The sequence below is a fragment of the Phalacrocorax aristotelis genome, chromosome 1 (assembly GCF_949628215.1).
Source record: "Phalacrocorax aristotelis chromosome 1, bGulAri2.1, whole genome shotgun sequence".
In the NCBI taxonomy this organism is placed as follows: Eukaryota; Metazoa; Chordata; class Aves; order Suliformes; family Phalacrocoracidae; genus Phalacrocorax; species Phalacrocorax aristotelis.
In genome coordinates this window covers 105760642-105779308 of record NC_134276.1, presented here as the reverse complement: position 1 = coordinate 105779308, position 18667 = coordinate 105760642, and the positions used below count along the sequence as shown (strand labels likewise).

The window sequence follows — 18667 nt, the reverse complement described above, 5'->3', positions numbered from 1 at the left end:
TGCTACTAATAAGCTTCATGTGCACTGTTATAGGGAAATAAACACACCTGTAGTGAGTATTTTTGATTTCCATATATTTCAAAGCAGATGGACAAGGCTGAAATGGGGGGCAGGGGACAGGAACAAGAGAAAAAAGAAACCTGCCCTCCAAGAAAGAGAAAAACAAAGAAAACCCCCAGAAGACAGTAACCCTCCCACCACAAGAAAAAGCAGTAAGGTACAGCACAGGAAAGCTATAGAGCCATCCACGAGGATGCGGATGACCCAAAAAACACAGGACGCCACCAGGCATACTACCTATCCACACATACACTCAATCATGCACAGAGACATAATGAAGGCCAAAAAAACCTGAAGCACCTCAACTCTCAAACCCACCCAAACACCCAAATCCTGCTAGTAGCCTCTGTTGCTGTTTAACCTGGCAGGCAGCTAAAAACCACACAACTGTTCGCTCACTCCCCCCCAGCGGGATGGAGGAGAGAACCGAGGGGGGGCAGAGGGGAAGGTAAAATTCGTGTGTTGAGATAAAGACAGTTAACAGGACAGAGATGGAAGGGAAAGTAAGAATAATGATAAAAAAAATATACAAAACAAGCGATGCACAATGCAATTGGCTCACCACCCACTGACCTGTCCAGACAGTTCCCCAGCAGCAGTCACTGCCCCTTGGCCAGCTTCCCCCGGTTTACATACTAAGCGTGACATCATACGGTATGGAATATCCCTTTGGTAAGTTCGGGTCAGCTGTCCTGGCTGTCCCCCTTCCCAGCTTCTTGCTGGCAGGGCATGAGAAGCTGAAAAGACCTTGACTAGTGTAAGCCCTACTTAGCAACAACTAAAAGATCAGTGTGTTATCAACATTATTCCCGTACTAAATCCAAAACACAGCACTATACCAGCTGCTAGGAAGAAAAGTAACTCAATTCCAGGCGAAACCAGGACAGCCTCCCAGCTCTCAAGAGCACCAATCCCAAGAAGGAGTCACACTTGCACCCATCCATCTGCAGAGGTACACTTGCGGATGCTAGCACTGTGGTTTCAGTGCCTTTAATCGGACACATGTCTGACATTGCCAGGGCATGATTCCTGCCTTATTCCATCCCTTGTCCATTTATTGCTAGCACCTCTCCACCAGCCAGTGCGAACACTGAAGCTGGATCAAGGAACTGACCTACATCTGAAAACATCCCTCCCCAGGAATAAAAACTGCATCACAGTGGAAACTGCCAGGAGTTAAAGACAACACAGGACAACTTTAGCAGAAGGGGGGTAGAACTGTGCCAGACAGAAGTGTCTGTGCAAGCATGGTCTCAAAAGGTGGGGGAAAAGAAAGCAGATTAACATGGGCATTTCCTCCTCAGAAGGACTGAAATGTAACAGCTGTATATTTATAACAGATTTTTCTTTACTTAGGGTAATCATCATGCTTTACGCCTAGTATCTCTTAGGCTTGTAATATTATTTATTAATGGAACAGCTGCTACCAGTCCATCTCAGAGCTACATAGTGTAAGACATTTGGGAGATGCATCTGTAAAGAAAATAGCATACAGCTTACTACGGTAACTCTGTAGGTAAGAAGGAAAAAAGAATGGTGAAACGCAGCAGGAGAGGTCCACCATGCTGTCCCCACCAGGACACCTTCCATGCAACATCACAGGTGCAGGAGAGGTAACAGCTCTACAAACCACATGCAATGCTACACAGTCCTCTTGGAAGTTTCTTGGGCTTTGGTAAGGCCAAGAGTTGAGCCAGTCGAGCTTCGCCCCCTTCCCTAGGCATGCAAAGAGACTTGTGCAAGTGTGGTCAGCTGGTCCTTCTGTAATGTGAAGGAGCAAACCACCAGCACAGAGCACAGCATGCTGATGATAATATAAAAGACAAGATGTTTTACATCTCCAATTTAAGTAGACATTTTGATCACATGCTAAAAGGTTCTCTGCTAGTTCAACTATGGGCCAAAAAAAGGCAACAGGACTACCCTCCATACAGCCACTGCATTCATATTTTAGAGGACAGGAGAAACAATCATATTCCTGGCACAAATGCTATGCTGGTGGAACCTGCTGATTAAGTTGAGCCATTCATCTAGTCCATCATATCTGTGAAATTCAAAATTAATCTAGGGGAAAATGCAGCATTGCAGCTTCATTAAACATGGCAGTACACATTTACCTAAATATATATTTACGCAGACAACCCTCTTCCATTTTCATCCTTTTTCCTTCCTCAGCTTCAAAGCAGAAGCACCCTCCTTCCACAAGAAAACCATGTTACTTCAAAAGGAATTGGAAAATTTATCATAAAAACAACAACATACTAAGAACCTCATGTTTTTCATGTCATTTCTTTGAGACACACACAAAAAAAGTCTGTGTAGGCAAAAAGTGAGAGGGGACCTTTTTATTATCAGCAAGAGAATGGCAGGCGTTATCTTGCAACATATGCTTTAATTTTTATTAGTCACTTGATTCGAAATATATGTTTAAATGGTAGACTACAGCCTGAGCTAAAAAGCCCAGCTTTCTTTCTCAAGGTTATATGGTGAGCACAAGGTTTAACTGCAGGATGAACATACCATCAGTAGTAGACCCTGCATTTCCAAAATCTAAGGCTTCATTGAAGCGAATGAGATTTAAGCACTGACAGAGAGAGTGAATTAATTCAACTTTTGCCGTAGACCAAAAGCTAAGGAAAACAAAAGACCTCAATAATCAATGTGAACAGTGCTAAGATACCGTTCACCCAAACTTTCAAGCAATACTCTGCACATCTCAGAATATACCAACACACATTTTCCTTGAAAATGTCATTTGTTTTTAAGGACAGTCTGTGCTGCCGAAAATCTGTATGTTTTCCATGATTTTTCATTAAACTGGTCGTTTTCCTCAGAGCAAAAAGTATGGCTTTTTAGGCTGCTGAATTTAGAGCAGCACAGGTTTAAAATTAATTTTCTTCTTCAGTGCAGTGGCTACTTTTCTGAGAAACTAGAAAGAGCATATTATGCAGCCTAGATAAAAACAACAATTCATATTAGGATGAAAATGACAAGGTAACATGGAGAGAAACCATTATCAAAGCAGCAAGACCATTTTCATTGCATCTCAAATTCTCTTCTGAGAAGAGAAGACCAAACTGTTTCTTTTCTTTTTAAAATCTTCAGCATCCCTGCCAGCTCAACAAACCCTTTGACAAATCTCTAGAAGCTCTCAACAAGGACAAAGACTAGAAAGGGAGGGAACCACTGCCACCAGTCCTGCCTGCCTGCCAGATCCTGCCTGGTGAAGGCAACAAGCACATGATGATTATCCAAGATGATGGCAATAGGGAGGCAAGCAAGTAAATAAAAGTAAAGAAGGGGCAGTTGTCTGATGGCCCTTTTGGCCCATCTACAAAATACGGGACTTGAGGACTACATTGAAGCCAGAGGTTGTGGGGTAAATTAATGTGAAAGTCTCATTATGGTCACATTCCAGCTTGTACTAGATCTGGGGAAGAAATAGCTTTGTGTTTCACCAGCAACTTACCTAAACACATGGCATAAACACAGAATATTTGAGCAAATGACAAGATCATCCTTTCTGGAAGTATTATGATTAGAGATTAGGAATGTCAACACTGTTCTGTCAACAGTTATAAAGAATCATCTGTTATCTGAATTTACCCTACTATTTTCCGCTCCACGTAACACAAAGATATACTTAAGAGCATAGTAGCATGTATTTATAATTAATTTTTTTATTTCTGGGGAGGACTTCTGGAAGAAATACACATTCAGTGCAAGATGCTCATGGATCTCGATGTTTAGAAAGAACATGGACATGTCATGACTTCACAAAAGAAACCAAGGAATCACAATGTTGTTGCAGAGATGCCAGGTGTAACACTTGCCAAAGCCAACATACGCTCTACATCTGAAAGTTATTCTAAGCACCTAGCCAAAGATCTTGCAGTGAGCCAGCAGCTGTTTACAAGGTGCGGCTAGATCTCCAGGCTCCCAGGTTTACACTCCCTCCACTCAGGCACGTACGTGATATCCAGACCCAAATTGGTTTTATTACAGTTTTGATTTGGGGGAGGTAAGGGGGGAACCACAAATAAACCCACCCCATATTTCAGAAACATTCTTTTCAATTCTGTTCAATTCCATGGATACTTAAAATGGAAACAAGCACCTCCAAATTAAACTAAGTGGGGAAAAAAAGCACGCGTTAGACGACATGAATTTTTTGCCAGCTCTGAGTGTTGTTTTTACAATTCATTTTGGACACTGAGTTCAGCACAGACAGCAAAATAATTTCAGTCCTTCAAGGAACTCATATAATGTATCCTAATTGCTAGACATAAAATTCAGCACATAGTAGCTGTACAAAATTGCTAATATAAGAAAACATACACCAATATCTTCCATCTGAACACTCATTCCGTTTAAACAGGGAACTGAACACACCTAAATTAAATTCCTACTCTGCATGTTTATGTGACTCTGAAAACACTTACTTTGCCAAAGGGCAGGCTCCAGATTGGTTTTATAAGAACTGTTTAGCAAGACAAGGAGTTGACTGGCCTCCAGCACAAGCGCAGCCTGCTCCAAAACACACCCTCCTTCGACAGTGATGTGCCACCCCCGTGCTTGAACATGTGTGGGTGGTGGTACCTGGTTTCTTCCACAAAACAACAAAAAGCAAAATCCAGGAGCAGCGGTCCCCACATGTTGTAGGACATGAGCTAATCAGCTATCAGGGGCTGTTAGGAAGAAACTTTCCCCAGGGGGCTGGTTACCCAGTAATTGTGTATGGCAGGGTTTTTCCAACATCCCTCCGAAACAGCTGGTACTGCAGCGTCAGCAGCAGGACTAGATTGACCGATGGCTTGATTTGAAGTGTCAGCTAGTACACTCAAAACACATTGAGGATTTTGGCACGTACACGGGTGTAACCACCCCATTTACATTAATGCAACATTGCTCTGGTGCCTGCAGCACTTGCATTTGACAGCTGTTTGCAGATCAGGCCCATGATGTTTTATTTTTCAGTAACGGGTACAATTAATATAGCGACATGATAGCTAGTTTGAGATTAAAAGATACCACTAGTAAATTGTACTTCTCTAACCAGCATCTTATTCCACCTAAGCAAGCTTGATTTTGCTATATTTAAAAAAAAAAAAAAAAAGGGCCAGCAGCTTACGCTGAACAAGGGAGAACGTGCAGATTTGAGGGCAGAGGAGGGGATGGATGCACTCTGCTTCCAGAACCACTTCTTGTGACTTTGGCAGTGGAGTTTAACTGAACTCAAGGAATTTAGAAGGTAGCACTCGAGTATCTTCCATTTCCTTTCAAATAAGCAATGTACAGTCTGAGCTTTGTCATCTTTAAACTGTGTGATGTGTTGTCCAAATATAAATCCAGACAGTTCCTGTGCTGCACTGAGCTCCCACTCAAAAAGAAGTGAAGCAACAAGTGACATAACATCTTTAAAACATGTAGGTGGTTCTGCTTATTCTTCGTTCCTCCCTTTCTGCCCCTGCAAAGCTCCTCTGATGCTAATTCCTGCATCAAGACTTCAAAATCCACCTACGTTGGCAGTGGACAAGAAGAGGCAATGATGACAATCTCAAGGAAAAGATAAAAGGCTCCAAGGAAATACAAGCCCTAGTGTACCTCATGCACCTTCCAGCCCAGTGCTCTGCCCACCACCCAGGCGTTTGGCCTGGCATTGCCAGGAAAAGCTCCTATAAAACAGCTACAGGGAGGCAGAGGAACACATCTACTTGTAAGTCCTGCTGAAAGGGGAGATTTTATTTTTTGTTTTTTTGTCAGATACCTTCCATGGAAGAAAACAAAGCCAGACGCTACAAAGAGCATCATTTTGGATTAGCCGGAGTTTCGTGATACAAATTACTAAACTTGTATTATTTTAGACCCAAGGAGCCATAGATCAAGATCCCCACTGTGCTTGCTCATTGAATTTCTGCCCAGTTGGCTCCTTTCGATGCACTTCTCGTGTACGAGGAACTGGGTGCATAAGCTAACTTTACAGGATCTACGGCAGAAGAGCATCTTCTCTTGCACTACAGCCATAATCACACCTGTTGCAGAGCCGTGCAAGGTATCTGCAACAAAAACCAGGATGGACAGATTTCTCACCGAGATGCAGGGAAAAATCTTACTTTCCCTTGCTCCCTGTCATTTCAGGGCTCTGCTCAGTTCTTGGGAAAAAAAAAAAAACAAACAGTACCTCAGCAGAGTGGACTAACAGCTGCTGCTACAGCAAGACCAAAGAACCAAGGAAGCTGCCATGGTGCCAGGGAGCATGAAGAACAGATTCAGATTCAGGCAGAGTACCTGCCTGCTTGATTAGCAGAGCATATTTGCTCAGCCTCTGCCTATACTGAGAAAAAATGCACCCAAGAAGTACCAGTCCTCCCTTTGGGGAAAAAAGCAGCATGTACAGGAGAAAAGGAAGGAAGGAAGAAGGTGGTGTTTGGCAAAAGTAATGAAGTAGGTTTTTACCTGCATACTATTCCAATGCAAGATGTACCACACCTCAGCCTTGATGCCTATGGCTTCCTGCTAATGGGAATATGCAAATTTACCCCACTCCCTGGGCCTGATAGCAAGCGCTGTCTCAAAGCCAATGTAAACAGCACAAGGCAAGAGGAAAACCACCTCATTTGTTACTCCGAGGATACTAGGCATCTTTGGAGCATCAAGTAACAAGGGGTTGCCCACAGCTGAGAGGCCATTTTGAGGTACACTTACTAGCACTTCTCTCCAAATTAATTTATTTGGTAGAAGTGGGTGCTTTTATCTGACTCTTCTGTTTCTCTTGTCAGGTCATGGGAAAGTAAAACAGAAGCAAAGCAGTAGCGCCCTTTCCTGTCCAAAGCCAAAGTCCACCATGCTACAGCCAGAGGGCTGCAGGGGAGGCTACAAAGAAGAGTTGTACTGAACAGGGAGCTTCTTTCCACACTGCCAGGCTGGATCCACTTCCATGTGGCTTTTCGTTTTAACTTGCTGTCAGCAGATCTGACCTTCCTAATATTTGCTATCTATTTCTGAATTTATTACCAGTATTAAAAACCAGGGGCTCACCCAATTCCTCCCCACCCCCAAACCAGCGGCTGACAGAGAGCCCCGGTGCTGCCACGTGCTCTTTCACCCCAGACCAGCTTGCCCCTTTCTCCATCAGTGTCCTACAGCCAGCTGTACTGTGCAGCTCAGGTGTGTTCAGCGAGTAAGGATAGGGCAGGGCAGCCAGGACATCAGCAGTTTCCCACTGACAGATAGCCTACTGGTGAGCACAGCAAAGAAACGGGTTTTAGCCAGATCCCCGCAGCAGAACTGCTCACTTGAAGTTAACAAGAGCACACTGCTTAATCGCACACCTGTAATAATGTAGATCAACTGAAACCAGTGAAACACCCACCCCATTTTCAGGGAGTAGACCTGCCAGCACCTCGTCCCACAAGGCAAAACCCTCTAAGCTATGCTTTTCACCACAGCTAAAGAGACACTCCAAAATCATAATGCAATCATGTAATCTTAAGCTAATGAACTGTCAGCACACAAATCAAGGCTACCATCACACCGGAGTGTAAATATTTACCCCTAGAGCCACAAGTAACAGGTGGTCTCTCCTCTGTTTCTCCAATCAGGAGAACATTTCAGACTCTCAAAAAAATGAATGTTAAAAGGTAGCTACAGAGGTCAACTAGAGCTTCCTCTGCTCCAAGCAGGGCTTACATCTGCACCAGATCACGTTGCTTGGGCCCTCGTCCAGTTCAGCTCTCCCAGGCTCCAGGGATGAAGACTCCACAGCCTGCCTGGTTGCCTGCACCACTGCATGGTCATTCTCATAATGGAGTTTTTCCTTATGTGCAGTCACAGCTTTCCTTATTATTCCCTTTCTCATCTAACAATATATGGCTACTACCTTCTGCCTACTTCTGCTTTCCTCTTCACTTTATTTTTAAGAGGCCTTTTTTTTTTTTTTTTTTAATGCCACCCAAAATTTCAAGATCACCTGACACTCAGCTGAGATTTGCAATTCCCAGTCCTTGTTCTGGAATCCCTTCCCTACCTGCAACATTTGTAACAGGATTCCAGCCTACTGAGCTATTCATGCCTTAAAACCACCCCAACGACTACCCTGTGGACTTTTATTCACTGTCTACTTCCATTTCCTTATTCCTTCCCTCACCCTCAACAACTTCACTATGTATAAATCAACTTTATTTAGATAATTCAAAGAAAGCAATGGAAAACCAAACTCTGAAACCTTACTAGTAGGTTAGGTTTCTGTTAGTGGTAAACAAAAATACTATGAACCTCACAAAGTAATACCTTTAGTAAAAAGACAAAGCTACTAGTGAAGAATTGATTCTAATAGCCATTAGAAGTTCTTCCTTAAAATGAATATTCTAGACCATAAAGCCCAAACTCAGAAAAAATGAACACTGCAAGAAACAGAAGGAACAATCAATGGGTAAAAGGACAGGAATGAAGATGCTAAGAGAGCAGAGATCTGAAGAGTGAATTATCTTATTTTCTAAAGAAGCATTTTTCACAGGAATTGGTTTGACATTTAGGAAGCAAGACAGCTACTGCTATGGCAATAAGCAATAGCCCCTGCTAAAAAAAAAAAAAGGCAGAAATAGTATAGGAAGACATAAGGACTAAAGCGACTCAAGCTGTGCCCTTTTGTTTCATGGCATGAAATCCATGCTTTCTTTTCAAATTGTCACACACTGGTACGAGGTTATCACACTATCACAGCATGGAGACAAAACAAAATTAGATCCACAATCTGTTCTTAGGACATAAGCGAGTGGGTAATAAGTTTCTGCTCTCAAATATGAAATCAGTCATTGTGACTTCATCTATAGGGCAAGCTTTTTCGATTAAGAAACTCTGAATGGTTCAGTGTACAGCAGAGACCAATAACTCTGGACTGACCCAGTGCATATCAGTATCATGGTAGGATGACAAAAGATGTCTTACAGCTGACTCTTTGAAGATCAGCCCAGAAAGAACAAGGGCATTTTAAATAATAAACTGCCACCTCAGCTTTATTCAAAATACTTTACAATCAAGAAGTTCATTGGGCATATACTACACAAAATTACCCCTCAAGGGCAGAAGACAAAGGAACAAAATTGTCCAACAGCCTCAGTGACCCCCAGCAACCAGGTTTTGAAGCTGTTTTAACAGGCTCTGAGGCGGATCTCTTAAAAAGGACAAAAGGGCAATGGAGCAGAAGAGGGAAAAGGAAAAAGAAAGGGAAGGGAAGGTCCCTACAGACTCAGCTCTCCAGCACGCGCCAGCACTCTGATGCTTCAGCAGAACCACCAGCACGGCTGTTCCCGAGGAAAGGACTTACTTCCTGGCAGTACTGGAGAATCCCTTCCTTTGTCCCAATGCAGGTCTTGGTGCCGGAGGGGTCCGATTCCCACTTTCCGTTCTGCACATTCATGTGCATGTTGAGTTTCCCGCAGAACATGGCGATTTGAGGCTCTGCCAACAACCCAGCATTTCCATCAGCAGGCACCTGCGACGAGAAGGGGGGAAAAAAAAAAAATAGTTGTAATCTGACAGTTCAGTCCATCCAAAGCAGGGACAGCTGAAGCAAACCAGAACCAAACCCGAGGCTTACCCAGCCATGGCAGCAAAAGCTGCAATTGTTTGATTGGGGCAGATTTGAGAAATGTAAATAAGGTCTTCACAGAAATCCAGAACACAATAGCGTAACACAGAGTTTAAAGCTGTAAACAAACTCTTCTGGACCCTAAAATGCAGTGGTTGGGGTGCTGTCAAAAAAGGACTGCTCACAGCAAAGTATTGTAGAACAGCGCCTACCCGAACAAACACTAAATCCCCAAGGCTTAAGGCAGGCAGTGGGCAGGGCCCCCCTCGCCTGCCCGCAACGCCCCTGCCCGCCCAGCGCCAGCAGCTGCCTCCCACCTTGAAGACCTGAGCACAGCTGGGGTACCAAGCCGAACATCAGACCTGCCCTCAACAACTTCCCAATTAAACGCAACTCTGGAACATCTCTGAGCTTCCTACCTGCATTTATAAACCAACTTAACCCTTCGCCCCCACAAACCTCAACATTGGTTTAAATCCCTCCCATGGGACCACAGCATTAAGGCAAATCAAGAGCTCTTTCTTTCAGCCTTCTGCCCACCGGTGTACCCAACCCAGGTGTAAGCTGAAAGTACTCGCTTCAGTTTTACCATCCGAGAAACACAACACAAAGATACATTCCCTTTTTGGATTAGGTTCCTCAAGAGAGAAGTCAATGGCTCTCCACTGCCCCTCATATTCCAAAGGTGAGCTCGTTGCATTCGAGGTACAGCAGAGTATGCAATTAGGTTTAAATACCTATTTTTATCTTTTAATCTTTTAGCTGGAAGGCTTCTCAAAGAGAAAATTAAAAGCATTTTAAAAATTCATTAAAAACTGAAGAAACAAAATTACTGTCTTACAAGAGGTATGCAAACACTGTATCTTAGTTCCCCCACTCTTTGGTTAGACAAACACACACACAAAAAAAAAAGGAATTTTATAGGCCTGCAGTAATTTAAAAAAAAAAAAAAAATCACACCAAGAAGCATTGCAGGACTCAACATTTAACTACCCTAACACATTAACTTAACACTGTAAGTTAAAATGCCACAATTAAAACAAGTATTTCATTTTTTATGGAAAAGGAGAGAACACTTATTTTCCTGCCTTTTTAAAGATGTTAACACGGTACCACAATTTAGCTTAAAAAAAAAAAGTAGGAACATTTCTGCTGGCGGAGATTTCCCTTTACTATCTCTATTTCTCTTCTCCTGTGGGACTTCTAAACTCTGTATGATTTAACAGTCAGCCATCACTGTCCTTCCACTGGCCAATTAGAGAATTTTCCAATAACTGGGATGACACCTCGTCTGGCTTGCCTTGATCAGTACGGCTATCACATGCTTACTCCTTCTAACACCTTCAGAAACTCCAGACAGCATCTCAAACATGACACATCTGTAACAAATACTTGCAAAAAAATCCACCAAATTAATTACTTTTTTCCTTTACAGATGAACATAACCCTTTCAAAATTTCGATAAAAATAGAAACGAGTCATTCCACAGGTGACATGTATGAACGTGAACTCTAGTCACAGTCAGCTCCTCCAACTGGGATCTCTATTAAATTAATAAAGCACACAGCAGTCATGCTGTGGCAGATTTTAATTTTTTTTCCACTCAAAATCATAAACTGTAAATTTATGGAGACGTTGCCTTGTCCTTTATAATAGGGAGCTTTTTGGTATTTTTTTTTGCCTCAGCTAGGAAGACAGCTAAAGTTGGGGGTGGGGGCGGGGGAGAGTGGCTGTTTACTCAGACTGCTATCAATTTAACTCTAACAACATGACAACCTATGACTGCCTACTTAAAACCTCATTCCCTTCAGAAAAGACATGACATCTCCCAGCTTAATGAAATTACCAGCGCAAGTCATGCTCACATTTAGCTCCCTATATTTTGAGCTGACAGGGTCATACTAATGAGCTGCTCAGCACAGCACTTCATCTTATTGATTAGGACAGCTAAATGTTTCTAATAATAAAGAAATACTGGAGCAATTAACAGACTCTGTAAACAGAACTAAAGCATTTAGATTATCATCATGAATAATTCAAATACTCAACTTCCCAAGTTGAACTCTGTTAGTGTCCTTAAAGCAAGGATAGTAGGTTAATGGATTTGTCTGTTTTATCTCCAGCTAAGGTGCAACACTAAGCTCTCACATTAATTTTCTGTAAACACCCAGAAGGGAAATATCACCTTTTAGATCAGGGGAAAAAAAAAAGTCACACATTAAACTGTTTAATATCTGAAGCTAAGTGCTTGCTATCCTTGTTTCGCCCTGGTGTTTAAAATAAAAGCCTCTCACCTTTAGTAATAAGCAGCAGTTTTATACACTGCATTTTCAGCATGGCATCTGTGAAACTTGCAGTGATGTTGCAAAGTTTTAACAGGAGAAGAGACTAATCGTTAGACAGCTTTTGTGCTATCTCCGTGCTGTTTCGATAAAACACGCCTCTAATCCAAGATTTTTGCCACTTGATATTTCATTTCTGAAGAAACTAAGAAGTTGATATGCTATGGCACTTTTTCTGACTGAAAACTGGCAGCTTCCTGCTTGTCAAGGACTTACTCTTGCTGCAAGGTCCACAGAAACAGCCAACACTGATGGAGGCTTTTCTGAAGAGATGATGGTCAAAACACAACAGTCAAGCCTAGAAGCATTCTTTGATGTGAAGTCAAAGGAGGGGTACATTACCAGATTTGATGCTGACCTTAGTTATCCCAGATTTAGAACATCTGCTAGGCCTTCTGACAACACCTGAGCAAGATACTCCTATTAAGAGTGCATGACTAAAAGATTTCCCTTTGCTCCATTTTGCAAGCATACGCTTCACAGCAGCTTTACTTCTATTTTCCCAAGAGTGAACATGTCAAAAACAGTGACTGACAGTGGTTCTGACATTAAAAAAAAGGAAAACGTATACATTTTTCAAATCATTGGCCAAAAACCTGCAGCTACGGCATTAAACTACATATTGCGCTCTACTCTTCTACAAATTGTTTTCCTCTGCATTCATTCGGACTACCACAAAATTCACAGGAAAAAGCTGAAATCCATAAAGCTAAAAATCCATTCTTGGTCCAAAATAATTAGTTATGTTAAATAACAGATAGTTAAGAAGAATATTTCTGATGCCACCTATTCTGATTTCTTCCCATTTCTCTATGCAGCCCTCCATGGCAAGCCTACATAACATGCAGCCTTTTGTTAATTTTACAAAGCAGGGTGAAGTAGCAAATGAAAACTTGTTAGCAAGATGCACCACGCTGCCCCTCTTGCCCGTGCCCTGCCACTGAACACAAGAGCATTGCCAAGGCACCTGCTGAAATGGGTGTCTGGAAGAGATCAGTCCTCGTAGCCTTGATTTTTTTGAGGATCTATTTTAATCCATGACACATTCCTGAATTAAGAACAGTAAGTTAAAGCAATTAATTCAAGAAAGCATTGTTGTCATTTAGTTTTGTAAGGCTGATGCATATTGGAGGAGAAAGATAAGAGACACGTGAAGCCTCTCAAGCTCCTTTGGTCTGGACTGGCTGGCACCGGTGGGGTTCTCCGACACTTACTGCCTGGGCCTCCTCTCTAACCTGGGGTCTCTCCCACCTGCACAAACCCCAGAGTTTTATAAACACCTCAGTAGCTCCATATGTTTTAAAAAACTTCATTATGACAAGTAATCCTGAGCTGATAAGGCCTGCATGCCCATTTCCAGCCTTGCACTGTAATTCTGCTCATGTGTTCAGTGTGGCATCTGTTGGTAGGAAAAAGCACAAAACCCAGTAAACAAGGGATAATCCAACAAAATTACTGCACACCATTTCATCTCTCGTGCAAACATCCAGAAGCACTTACCTCCAACACAATCACCCGCATGTCCCATGGCTTTACACAGATCTTCCACCTTCAGCTCTTATGGCAGCCTCTGGCACAGATTTTTGCCTCTACCTCAGCTTAACAGCTCGGAAGACTAAACATGCATAACTTTTCCAGCTGATGTATTCAATGTGCATCTAGGCTGCGCTGCATTTGAAGACTAAGCTTTACCCAACACCACAACTATATTTTCACTAGGGCAGTGCTAGGAAAGCTCTCCAGGGAGCAAAAGGCTTTCTAGAAACTGCTGCTGGGTCTATCCTGAGATCTCCAGGTAAGAGCCAAAAAATGTCACTTATATATTGCATATGACACAAACAGAAACAAACCACTTTCTCTTCAGCCCTCTCCCTTCCCATCAAGTTTGTCTTGAAGACCTCAAGCTTCACAGCACGATGGGAGGAAATACAGTTTGGTTTTCTCCCCAGGGACTGAATCGTGCTGATGCTTCGCTATCACAGCAAAGCCAAAAAGAAAAGATTAAACTTAGCTGAGATAACAACTACTTTCAAGAGAGGTTTCTAGTCTCTGCAAGTTACTGGTAAAATAAAACCTAATGAACTTTTATTGATTTTAAGCGAGACATCCAACAGCAATTCCATCACAAAGGAGACTGAACAGCAGTGTTCCGGGGGGGGGAGTAGCACTTCTTTTAAAACACATACACTTAGAAAGAAAAAACAACTAAAAAAAAAAAAGGCCAGAGTGAAATGAGAGTAAAACTAGATGCAGTGATAAATGATTTGTCCCACACACGCTGTCATAATATTTTAAACACATGAATTCACGAACCACTGGTCACATCAAAGGTATATCCAGCTAATATAAGTGAGTTGGTGAAGAATTTGATGTATCAATCAAGTTTTCTTCACAGCCAATGGTTTAATTCATTTTAATTCATCCCCTGCCAAGAAAAATTATCTGCATTACAATGCAATTATACAATCTACAGCACCGATCTACATAGATAAGCAGCTTCCATGCAGTAACGCTGAATAACACAAAGCTACAGTCCAGCGTGTCAAATAACGCCTGTAGTGGCAAATCTCTCCTTGACTAATCCTAAAGCTCTCAGGCAGATTAGTCTCCCAAAGAGTAACTCATGCGACACAAATTACATTAACAACAACTATTTGCTTTATTAGTATTCTGCAAAAGTAAAAACTCCAAGCATATTAATGAAACTGTAATCACATAGTATTTTGTCTGCTTTGCATATGACCTCAAAGTAGCAGCACATGCTTTTTTTTTTTTCCCCTGCCTCTTGGCAAATCATTAAATAACAGACCAATTAGCACACCGTCTCAAGCTAACTCCAGAAGTTATGCTCGGGTTTTCACAGTATATTCAGTTTTCAAAGACCAAATAAAACACTACTCATCACTTTTACAAGGCATATGGATCAGATATCAATTTCTAGAATGGGAAACACTTAAATTTGAAAAGTGGCAACTTCCAGATTCTGAAAAAAATTATCTCAATCAATAGTACACTATTCAGAGCTCTCTGTAAATACATTAGTCTAATATGTCACAATATGTTCAAGCACCAGCCTAACATTTTTGATACAGAAAACAATAATTAAGAAACAGCTAACTACTCAATAATTTTAACTTTCAAAACTATCATAAGGGTACAAGTTCTGAAAGAAAGGACACATGGCCGTGGTAATGGTCAACACTGACAACAGGTTCCCCCTTAAAGAGTTTCAGCATTTCACAGGCCTGTCTTCCAGCCACAGGACTCATTTCACCCAGAGTTGCGTGCATCTTTCTGCATGCTCCTCTGCTTCGTTTCCTTCTTATGAGCAGCTAAATGCTGAAGTGCTTAAAATATCATTTGACAGCAAATAGTATTAAAATACTTTTTAATTACAGGCTTTCAGTATTTTGCCTACTCTCAAAGAGAAAGCACAGAAAGAACTCATTCTTTAGGTGGGGAATATTTAAAAAAAGAAAAAAAATCAGAAAAAAATCCAATCAACACCAAAGACTGGGATCAAAAGACAACTCTGTAAGAGAAAGCCCATCAGGTATATAACTGCTTACCAATTAGAACTGCTTTGGATAAGAAGAGGTACATAATCCAGCTGTTTTCCCGTCAGATGGTATCAAAGAAATATTTACAAATCTGGTCAAATTAGGACAAAACAAGGCAGAGTCCTGGCAAAGCCACATGAATGATTAACTTTAAAGTTAATGATTAAGTTTAACTACTGGAGCTCATCTTTGAAAATAGTTTTTTCACGGTATTTTTCTGTTTGTTTTGAGAGGGGAAAAACCAGCCATTCCAAGTATTTATTTGATGTCAAAAAGTGGACTTAAATACTGGGTGGGGTGGGGGTTGGGGAAGACATCACACAAGCATTAAAAGACTAAGATGTCCCTACGTCTGTTTCCTTCCCATATTAAGATGTAGTACAGAGATGCCTCTGCCTTCACCGCTTCCAGCCCTGGTAATTCAACACATCTGTTTGAGGAGATGTGCAATGGGTCTTTAGGGCTTCCGTGTACTCCACATCCACATAGCATGCTGGATGCCATTTATACGATTTCCAAGACACCACAGTACAGAAGACTGAAAAAAAGTTTATCTAATTACAAAATTAAAAAAAAAAAAAAAAAAAAAAAAAGAGCAATGGTTTAGGTATTTGGAGTTTTTTCGCTCATTACCATTTCATCTTAACATCAAAAGGCCTTTTCCTACCAAACACCATTATTTAAGACAGAAAGTGTAGCCCTCTTTTCATCCACTCTCTCCGTCATTGCTTTCCACAGTTACAAAAGTAATTAGTATATTTTCTAATAGTTCTTCATAATCCCTATTTCAACAACAAGAGATGGCTTTGTTCACAACTGACATTACACTCAGAAAACACAGACTGCGAGGTTTTACCCTCAAAAGGTTTCCCATCAAGGGACCAAAGCAACAAAACTTCAACTCCAGATAGCTCCACTATTAATTTACGATTAAGGGCTACCACATAATATGAAAATAAGCATCAGACCTTGTATGTACTATTATTAAACATCAAAACATCAAAAAACATTCCCCAGAGGTCCCTAGATGGCTTCTATGTTTTAGGTTGTTTTATTCTGCAAATGCTAACCTGAAGCCACTTTCGTAAGCCTTCAAAGTATATTTAATTTGTATTAATTACATCATTTGCAATTCCTTTCAAAGAGAGGACATTCAGTAGCAGCCTCCATATCTACAACTTAAGAACAAATGCCCTCCTTATTTTAGGAGGTGATTAAAATAATCCCTCTCTGCTTTCCCTTTTTAATGCTAACACCAGTTCCAGGCCTTCAACCAAGAAGTCAATGACTACAGTTTTAAGGTTTAACAACTTCTGCTGACAATAAAAATCAAGACGGGGTTCAAATATTGTGAAGAATTAAGTGTACCCAAGTAACACGTCACCTTTCCAGCCTATGCCTGTGCTTCCTCCAAACTTTTATACCTCATTCAGGTTGAAATTCAAGGTTTCTCATTAACTAAAGGGGCACCAATTTGCATGCAAAGCAGTTCACTTCCTCTGTGACTATTAGCAAACTGAAAGAAAGTCTATTTTTGAAGCGGGGCTGCTTATAGCTATTTTCTCCTAAAACAAACTGAGGTAATATAAAATTAATATAAAAGGACTTTGTGCTTGGCCTTACACATCCAGTGAGCAAAACATGAGATAACCTTGTTAACCCCTGTGGGAAGATCTGAGTTTCTTCCACTGGCCTATGTCTGGTCTGCTGCACCCTACAAGTGAAGATCGTTGCTCAATTCCAGAAGTCTACAGTTCAAACTGAGCGAACGCCATGCTAATATAGGCTCGTGTCACCTGACGAATCCATGGCTTCTTGCCTGTTGGTTAACCAGCAACTTTACAGCAGAGTAACAGAATACAGACTGCCAGACTTCCTATTTAAGCTATAAAATACTAGTTCTCCTCCTAGTTTTATTAGGCAACTATGCAGAAAATAAATCCTTTAGAGACTATTTCCATTTAAAAACCTGTTCACATATGTAAGTAATGAAAAAAATCTTACTTTCTTATAAATGCAGTCAGAACAAATTAATTAAAAAAAGGACCCAAATTAGAAAAGGAGGAAACATCAGATTATTGTCTCCCACAACTTTAAGACGGCTGTTTGTCAAAACCAAGGAAAATTTTCCATCTCCCAACTTCTCCTTAGAGACAAACAGTGTCACAAGAGTAAGAGGTTCTCAAAATCAACATGAATAATTTAGAAACAGCATTTTATTGTATAATGTTAACACAGAAACAGCAGCACCAATTATTGTTGTCAACAGCCTACAGAAATAGGTCAAAAAACATTCTACTGATTGCTCAGTAAAATTGCTCAGTACAGTTGCTCCCTCCTGGAAGACAAATGTTTCTGGCAAACAGTATCAAAAGTCCATGTCCCTAAACTACAGAAAACCCTGGAAAGACCCACATCTCCTTAACAAAAAACCATCAGCTTTGGAGAAGTTCAAACACACTGTGAACTAAAAGGCACCTGAAATTTGGTTGAGAAACAGACTCCATTGAAAAGCTCCTGGAAAGTCAGAGGTGTTTATTTGCCCTATCACCTATTTAACCCAAGTGTAAATACTTGTGTTCAGTCCTTCCTGCCTGCTTCGTAAATAGCCATGCCAAAAAGGCATAACAGTGCACTGCCCACTCCTCCACAGCAGCTCAAGGATCACCCGCTCCACAAATACATTAAAAGCAAGTCTGTCTCCAAGGCTGCAGAGGAAGTAATAGTTTTCTCAAAACTATCTTCCGACAGCCAACCATCCTCCTCACCCACACCCTTCACAAGGTCCTGAGGCATATGTTGTATTTATTCCATACACCTTAGTGTTAATACTTCCCTCAGGTCGCGTTCCAAGTACCAGTAGGATGCTCCTGAAACCCAGACCCAAGTATCTGTCCACCCTGAAATCAAAATAAGTATCAAAAACAATCCAAAAATATGCAGGACTAAGTGCCAAGTTTACAAGGCTATCTCATGGAGCAGTTGGGAGGTAAGTGCTCCCCCTCCCCAGAGGGCTGAGCGACTCAGCAACCAAGTGCTTACCAGAGATATTTGCAAGACTTCAGCAGAAATTTTGCTATCATATCTGTAATGAAAAACAGACCTGCATACACACG

The 18667-nt window shown here is 41.4% G+C and overlaps 1 protein-coding gene across 4 annotated transcripts in view; it reads right to left on the bottom strand.

Annotated features, from left to right (window-relative positions):
- APP (amyloid beta precursor protein) overlaps window positions 1–18667 on the bottom strand; it is a 225120-nt gene that overhangs the window by 169885 nt on the left and 36568 nt on the right. For all 4 annotated transcript variants that reach the window (XM_075101477.1, XM_075101486.1, XM_075101493.1 and 1 more), the window contains exon 2: window positions 9386–9553. In XM_075101477.1, coding sequence (XP_074957578.1) covers window positions 9386–9553 — 168 coding nt within the window. The remainder of the gene's footprint in view (window positions 1–9385; window positions 9554–18667) is intronic.